This window comes from Belonocnema kinseyi, chromosome 4 (assembly GCF_010883055.1).
Source record: "Belonocnema kinseyi isolate 2016_QV_RU_SX_M_011 chromosome 4, B_treatae_v1, whole genome shotgun sequence".
Lineage (NCBI taxonomy): Eukaryota > Metazoa > Arthropoda > Insecta > Hymenoptera > Cynipidae > Belonocnema > Belonocnema kinseyi.
The window spans coordinates 33,134,526-33,143,435 of NC_046660.1; the positions used below are offsets into that span (position 1 = coordinate 33,134,526).

The window sequence follows — 8,910 nt, forward strand, 5'->3', positions numbered from 1 at the left end:
ATTTTTAATCATGAAATGAAAATGATTTCAAACAAAAATTGAATGGTTAAATTTTTGTTAAAAACTATTAATTTGCAGACAAAAACAAAAATATTTTAATAAAATGTTTCTATTTAAAAAAGAACAAATCAATTTTCAACTAACATAATGAATCTTCAATCAAATCAATAAAATTTTCAACAAACCAGTTCGACTTTCCAGTACAAATAGTCCTTTTTCCAGCTCTCTCGATTCGCATATCGAAAAAATTCGACTATTTGTACTATTTACGTATACTCTTTCTCCAGCGCGCGCGCGTGTGTGTGTGTGTGAAAACAAAAAGAAACTACCTGAAAAATAAAACTGTACCTTTCTTTAATATTATTTCTTTTAAGTGATCAGGCTGTACGTTTTAAAGTTAAAATCCTAGTAATCTTTTTTAATTTTTTTATAATAATATATCTGCTCACATAATAGTTCGAAAAATAAACAATCGGATAAGTTTAGATTGAAATATTAAAAATTATGCAACTGTTAATCAATTTTTTATTTTAACGTTAAAAGTTGTATGGTCTCCCGCATTTAAATCATATCATGTTCCAAATTGCTAAACAAATTTTGAAATTTAAGATATGATTGCAATTTTATTATTGCATTTGTGTGATCTCTCATTGCCCAATGCTATAAATTAAAATTTTAATAATAATAATAATAATAATAATAATACAATATCGAGAAAGTAATGGCTAGTATGTGCTTAATCATTGCACATATATCTATGGATCGTTAGAAGCTTTCTTCAAAACAAAAGTATAAAAATTAAGTGAACCAGACCACATCAATCTAATACATTTCCATCCCAGAAGTATAAAAGTTTCGTGTTCCACACATTGTTGAATTTTATCTGAACCCAGATTCTCCCGCAACGTGGCATCTTCCTTATCAAACTCTGATAAAGAGACTGGATCGAAATTGGAGCCACAGATTAAGTCCAGACACGCGCGTTCACGTATCAGCTGATTTCATTGCTTTCCCGCTTGCCCTCATACAGAGGCTCCATCTGCAAACTACTAAACCTAACCTCAAAATTGTGTGGGGGTCGTGGAGTTGTCGATAGCAGGGCAGGGGCAGCAACAGCAGGATAGAAGCAGACAGGCGGGATTTACTCATGAGTAGCAGGTGCACCTGCCTCGAGGAGGGTTGTGGTTATGGAAAACCGCATTGTGCTCAGGGTGTTCAGTGTTTGACGTGACGTGTTCGAAGGTGGTCAGCGGAGGTTCGTGATGTCCTGCGCGTTCCAAGAGTCAGGAAAGGGACGGCGGAGACCCAAGATTAATTTAGTTTATTCGGCGGGCACACGACTCCGTCATGTACCAGTTTTTACACCTCCGCAGTCGACCCCTGCAAACTCTCATCTTCGGTTTGATCCTTTTCACTTTCTACGCCTACTACAGGACTACGATCACCGATATCCAATTCACTAACTTTAGTGAGTATTTATCAAATCTGTCTCTTTCCGATATTTGAGCATGAATTTTTACGCATATTCCAAATAGAATCACCTTATTCCTTACCCTTTTGTGTTTTTTTAAGTAGCTAACCTGCAAATTTGATAGAATCGATTGAAAATTCACGAATTTATAGAGAAAGGATTCTTGGAGTAAAATGTATTAGAGGTTCAGATTACGAGAAAACCATGTGATCTGGATTATTTTGATAAAATATGTTGGCTAATATGGTAATTAAATAATAATTAATATATCTGATAAATATTAATTAGAAGACATTTTAAATGCATTAAATGGTCATATTACAATAATAGTATTTTTATCGCACAATGACAGCTTTATAGTTTAATTTTAAATTGTAATTAATTGTGAAAAAACAATTTAATTGTTTACTTCTGTATTCTTTACAACTTAAATTGAAGTTTAAGTTTAATCGAGTAATTAATGCATTCATGCACAGGAATGGGAAGTGAAAATAGAATATGTGTAGAAGAAACAAGATACAATTAACGCTTGTTCTCCAAATAACTGGTTTTTATTTTCCAAGGTTATTACTTAAATATTATACGTTGCAAACCACATTTCAGCTTTTTTATTTCACTCGCAAAAAGTGAATTTTGCTGAACACGTGTTCATATAATGCTTTCTGTCATGAGTAATAGTAATCTCAAAAATGCGGGATTGTTATTTCTTTTATCTTCCGCAATTTGTAAATTAAAATATTGAATATATATTATTGCCAAATTTATTTATTTCATAGTATCTATTATCTAACATAAAAGAAAAGCAAGGAAAATATGTTGGATGCATTTATGTACAATATTTTTGCGCAATATATAAACAAAAAAACAAACTACATGTTTGTTAAAGAATATCATTTTTCGACAAAAAACACAAACATGACCGAAATTTGTTTTAAATTATCTTCATTTTTGAAGTCAAATCATTTTGATTCACAATAACCGATTTCCGGCAAAAGATCTAATTATTGTTCAAATTTGTTAAATATACTTGAAAATAAAATAATCTGTTATTAACATTAGCAATTTTAGACGAAAAACACTAACAATATAACAAATGCAGGGTGGTCGCTGGGCCGAAAAAACGTGAATTAATTTTTTCACCGGCAATTGTACAAATTTGTAGGAAAAAAATCTGTCCAAGATTTATTTCAACAGTTATTTTAAATAATCAGTTGAATTTTTACATTTTTCAATTATGTTATAATAAATGTTTACAATGCATAAAATCTTTCACTTAAAAATGTTCTATTTTGGATTTTAACTTTCAAGTGTATATTTTTCATTTAAAGAATTTTAAAATGTAGCTTTAAAGTCTTAATAAATTCAAAAGTAGTAACGTTTCAAATCGACAATTTTAAATTTATACAAACCTTATTAGTTGATAAATGTGAATGTAAATTACATTTATGTTGAACATTAAACTATATATTAAGGAATAACATGTGAATAATAATTGATTTTACAAGACGATTGAGATTCAGTTCAAAATTGTGCAATTTCCAGGTTATTGACGTAAAAAATAAACTTTGAACGTTACAATTTTAATTGTTCTATTTGAACACATTTAATTTACAAATAAAATGTTTACATTTTGATGTATAATAAATATTGTACATCTATAATTCCTTTAAAAATCGACTAAGTTAATGAGATACATGTCTAGAAGGTTTAAAAAGTCTCACAATTAATTTAAAGTTTGAAATGATTACAAATAATTTAAACGAAGTGTTCATGTATGCCGACAATATCTCACTATTTAGATTTAGACAAATTGAAAGCTATTTAATAATTATCACAGGCTTCCAAAAGAATAAAAAAAATATATTTTTTTAAGATTATTAGGACAATTTAAAATTACTTTTTATTTTGAAAAATTAATTTTAAGAAAATATTTAAAACGCTTTAAAAAGTGTTCTAAAATTGTCGTAAATATATCTGGAAGATTTTAGGGTAATATTTTTAATTTTGCAGAGTTTAAAAAAAATAGGAAGAATTCGAATAATTTTAAAAAATGTTTATAAATTTAAAACAAAAATTCAAAAGTAATTCGAAATTTGAATAAATGCAATACAGCATGTAGATGTTCCAAACTTTTAAAGCTTTTGAAGGATTTTTCATCTATTTAAAATGAAAATAATTTAACTTTTAATTTAAAAAGTGTTGAGTTTATAGCAAAAATTTAGTCATTCAATTTTTAATATTTCTAGCTTAAAATTGCTTAAAATGATTTGCAGCTCAATTTTTATTACTTCAAGTGAAATTGTTTCAGGTTGAAAAAAATGGTTTATTTTCAGATTTTTTACGAAAAGCACTAACAAAGCAAGGAATGGTTCTGAATTGTAAATCTTCTTTGAAGTTCAATGATTTTTTTTTAATATACGATTTTAGATGAAAAACGTCAACATAATCTTAAATTTTACCAAAATTATAAATCTTTAAAAGGTGTATCGATATTTTCTGTGAAAGCTGCTAGGTTAATTTACGATTGTACAAACAAATTTTCATGTTTGCAATCTGATTTTTTTACGGAACATACCAATTTCCATTTTACAATTTCAACAAAACCTAATATTGTTAAACAGTTGTGAAACTTCTTTGAAGTTTTCGAAATATAATTTTTTTTAATTAAAAATAATAATTTCCGATAAAAGAAACAAATATAATCCAAAAATTTTCGAAGATCTATCTTCTTCAAATTATAATGGTTTATTTTCTCTTCTTTTAAGCATGTTAATTTGACTATTATAACAAAAATCATTGGAATTAAATCTAACGATGTGAACATTCTTTAAACTTCCAATGATTTCGGTTTAAAATAAACGATTCACTATGCAAAACGTTCATACAATCTAAAACTATTCAAAAACTGCAAATATTGTTCCAACAAAAATTATTTTTATTCTAAAATATAAATTTGTTATTTAAAACGTTAACGGATGTAAAATTGTTAACAAATTACGAGCCTTTTTTATCCAAAGTTTTTTATTTTAAATTGTAAATTTTCGGTAAAAAAATTCGAAAGAAACGTAGATACAGTGGCACTAATATAAAACATTATTTATAATATTTTCAATAATATTTATTAAATAATTTTAAAGTTTTAATTTAACTGTGCAAGATTATTCAATTTGTATAAGGTTTACTGTGATGTAGATTTAATGTTCAAAGTTTCAAATTTAAGATATGATACAACTTCAAGTAATGGAAAACCAATCAGGGTTTTCGAGGTATATCATTACAACACTTCAGACAAAATCTAAAAAAATCGAAATATTATTTTTAATACAATAATTTAGAAATAAAATTCTTAAAATTTTAATGTAGTAATCATTTTTTCGACCTTTCAGCATTAATATTTCTTGAAATTATCATTTAATGGAAAAAATGTATGCCATAGGCGTAGGTAATTAGGAAAATTATAGTTTTGTCTAAAATCCTAGGGAATTAGCTAAACGCAGGAGTTCATGAAAATTTTCCATTCAGTTATTACCTTTTCTCTGAATTCCTGGGTTATGCAGGAATTTAGAACAGTTTGAGGTTATTTCTCTAAGTTCCTAAAGTGTTTTAGATACTTAGACAAAATCTGAAGCTTAATCGTAGAATTAGTTAGAAAATATTAAAATGCGTCCAACTAAGTATAATTTATAATGTTTGTTATGAAGTAATTTGAAATCTTTAGACAATGAATGAGAATTGTTGAATACTTTCTTCATTACATGTTTTTAATTTTATAAACAACAACAATTTATTCTTGAAAGTGTACTAAGCCAACAATGTGATTCCTATTGTGACAAGTAAATGATATCTTACTATTTAATTGACAGAAAATGCAGGTTCAAAGTTATACTTTCAAGTAAAAAAAAAAAACGTATGGGCAGAAATGTAACAATCGCCGATGATTCTTTTGTAATCATTAATAGATCAGAATTATTATAAATTATATAAAATCAACTTGATTATATTTCAGTTTGAAGCTCTAAATGAATTATAAAACAGAATAAATCCTGATTCTATTTTCAAACTGGAAATTTGGTTAAATACGTAAAACGTTCTAGGAATTTAGAGAAATGACCTGAATAAACCAGGAATTTAAAGAAACGGTAATACCTGAATGGAAGATTTTTCTAAACTCCCGCGTTTAGCTGATTCTCTAGACTTGTGATAAAAAGAAACCTAATTTTCCTGATTACCTACTTCATACATATTTTCTTTTTTTTTCTTCGAATTTTTAACAAAAATATTTCTGTCATACTGTAATATCGTGATTTTCAATTTTGATTCTCTCGGAACGGGATAAGTTTTTTTAATCAATTCCGAAGTTTAATATTTCGGGAGCATGTTTTTATTTGTAATTTTAACTGGATATTTTATTTTTTCTTGCAGTCAATTTTTCTCAAACCTGAATAAATTTTGTTAGTTTAACTTGTATGGCCTCAATTCAGCAGTATCTCAACTTGAAAGTACTTTGGCTTCTGTTTTATCTTCGCTTCCCTTAAAATATTCATTTTGTCCATTTTGAACAAGAAATTGTTTAACAAAGGATTAAATTTACAACTCTTAGGGTGAATAAAAATCAAGGAAGATGAGAATCAGCAACTAAATAATACTACGAACCAATAATCGGCTTTCGAAATAATCACCATAACCTTGGCTTTAGAAGAAATAACAGCCGTAATAATATGGTGAACGAATGCACTGTCAATTCTGTTGCAATTTAGCCAACTAAATGCACGTTCTAACCGGAAAAATGAAATATTGTGAAATAAGTAGAATTGATTTCAAGAATAGGTTCGAAAGCAACATTTGATAAGTTATTATGGGACTAAATTAAAGTACTTTATTTAGCGATTGTGCCTACTTTATACTTCCATTTTATTATTATTATTATTATTATTATTATTATTATTATTATTATTATTATTATTTGTACTTCATGCGAAGCAAATTCTTTTATTTTAGAGAGGAATAAAAATGTACTCCATAAAGAAGGAATAACTTTGTGCCTAAACGATAAATCCTATCAGCTGAAGAAAATTACAAAATATAATTAAAGACGTATTCCCAGTAAAAAGAAAAAACGTATTATTCTTTCTAAAAACCTCAATAAAAAGAATTAAGACTTAATAATTATTAATATATGAAATGTGTTCGATTAATTTTAAGTAATACAGTAACTGTGAATTAATTAAATTATAATGAAAGAATCTTCACTTAGAAATAAAAAATTATAGCACATATTGCCTTCATATATTATCTTGTAATGCCATGTTATGTTTGTTATTTTTTTTAAAAATTATTTAGTTCCGCGAGCACAATTATCTTTATCTCAGTGAATTAAGCTAAGAAAGACCACAAACGGTATTAAACACATACACATAAACAATTAAGTTAATCTGTTTTTTTGTCAACAGGATAATTATGTTATAATTGCAACTTATTGTAATATTTTCACAAGTAAAAAATATAATTCTAAACTCTAAATTTGTCGCTGGACCAGGGACTGTTGTGAACATTTAGTGTTTTGTTTCTCTTTTCTACTATTTTGTACCGACTCAATCATTCAGAAATTTATTATTTTAGAAAACGTGAAATAAGGATTTGATATTGTAGTTGTGAAACGAGAAGTAACCAAAGAAATGTAAAAACCGCGTCCAAAGCAATGAATGAATCACTAATCTCAGAGTCATAGAAACTGGCTTAATAATTTTCACCTTGAAACCTTTTCAATCAAATGTGTTAAGGCTGAATGATTTTTTTTTGCATAAAATTCCCATCAATATTATTATTAATCAAAACCGTCAATTCTCAATAAACTTAGATTATTTTTCCTTCAAAGTTAGCGCAGATAATAATTCGAGTACAAAATTTAGCATCATTCGACAAATTAAATGGGCCTTTTGTTCCTGTCCGTTTGTTTTATTATGTGTAACATAAACTTAACCGGAAAATTGTTCTGTGACATTTAATTTTCACAATGGTCTCTGATATCGATCCACGGCAGAGAATATGCCTAGTAAAGAAATGGCATATTCGTTTCAGGTCATTTTTCGCCTCCGGAAGTAATCCACACTCATGGGAATCTGAGCACAGACACTCAAATTACCGCAACGTTTAAAAACCTGACCTTGGAACCGTCAGGCTTAAGTTCTAATGTGTCTCACAACACAAGCAATCTCTCTACTATCCTCACAATGGTCTCAGTGTCCTCCAGCTCTCAATCTCCGTCTTCCCCGAGCATTTCGATCAACCTAAAACAGAGCAATGACACACCGAAAGAACCGAAGGATGTCATAATGAAAATCTCCAACAATACCGGAGGTAGTTCTCCAATTTTAAACGCTGATTCTGCACGTGCCATATATGAATCAGGACACTCGGTGTCAGTCTCCGAAAAATGCCCCTATTTTGGCAGGGACATGAACTTAGTCATAATTATAATGTCAGCGCCAACTCACTTTGAAGCCAGAACAGCCATTAGACAAACTTGGGGACATTATGGCCAGAGGAAGGACATTAGTATAGTTTTCATTCTTGGCGCGACTTTCGATATGAAAATCGAAAAAATTCTTCGACGTGAAGGAGACATGTATGGCGATGTGATACGTGGAAATTTCGTGGATTCTTATTCCAATTTAACGCTTAAGACAATCTCGATTTTGGAATGGGTAGACGTTTACTGTTCCGAGGTGAAGTTTATCCTAAAGACTGATGACGATATGTTTATCAACGTACCGCGATTACTCTCGTTTATAAACAAACATCAAAACGACAAGAATGTTATATTCGGTAGATTAGCTAGAAAGTGGAAGCCGATTAGGAGCAAGAAGAACAAGTATTACGTTTCCCAGGCACAGTACAAGTTGCCCATGTTCCCAGATTTTACGACAGGACCCGCCTATCTTCTGTCCAGTGACGTGGTGCATAGTCTTTACGAAGGGGCCCTGGACCAGACGTATCTTAAACTCGAAGATGTATTCATAACTGGAATCGTTGCTCATAAACTTGGAATCAAGCGTGTCCTCGCTAACGAGTTTCTTAATAAAAAAATTTCGTATAATCCGTGTAACGTTCAAAGAGGTATCAGCATTCATATGGTGAAATACAGTGAGCAATTCGACCTCTGGAAAAAGCTGCTGGACGGTAAAAGCAAATGCAAGTAATGACCACTCAGAGGGGTTCTTTCGGCGAACCCCACAAATCACGTTACTATCATGTCTTTAGACATGAAGCATATTCTCAGTTGATATCGATCTATAGTTTTATACCGGTTTTTGTTCTCACTGACACATTTTGATCAGATGTGAAATTGTGAATGCTCAGTCTCAGATGTACAAGTACTCAGAAAATAGTAGATATTAGTTATTAATATAAATCACTTCAGAGGTGATGCGATCGTTTCA

At 29.4% G+C, this 8,910-nt stretch overlaps 1 protein-coding gene across 1 annotated transcript; it reads left to right on the forward strand.

The window, feature by feature from the left end:
- The first annotated feature begins 1,066 nt into the window (after positions 1-1,066).
- On the forward strand, positions 1,067-8,904 carry LOC117171448 (beta-1,3-galactosyltransferase 5-like). Its single transcript, XM_033358782.1, has 2 exons — positions 1,067-1,468; positions 7,550-8,904. The coding sequence occupies exons 1-2, from the start codon at positions 1,348-1,350 to the stop codon at positions 8,668-8,670; spliced, it is 1,242 nt and encodes a 413-aa protein (XP_033214673.1). The 5' UTR covers positions 1,067-1,347; the 3' UTR covers positions 8,671-8,904.
- Positions 8,905-8,910: the final 6 nt, after the last annotated feature.

Coding starts and splice junctions, on each gene's coding strand:
- LOC117171448 (XM_033358782.1), top strand. CDS start 1,348: ATGTACCAGTTTTTACACCTCCGCAGTCGACCCCTGCAAACTCTCATC. Junction 1,469..7,549: donor TATCCAATTCACTAACTTTA/GTGAGTATTTAT, acceptor TATTCGTTTCAG/GTCATTTTTCGCCTCCGGAA.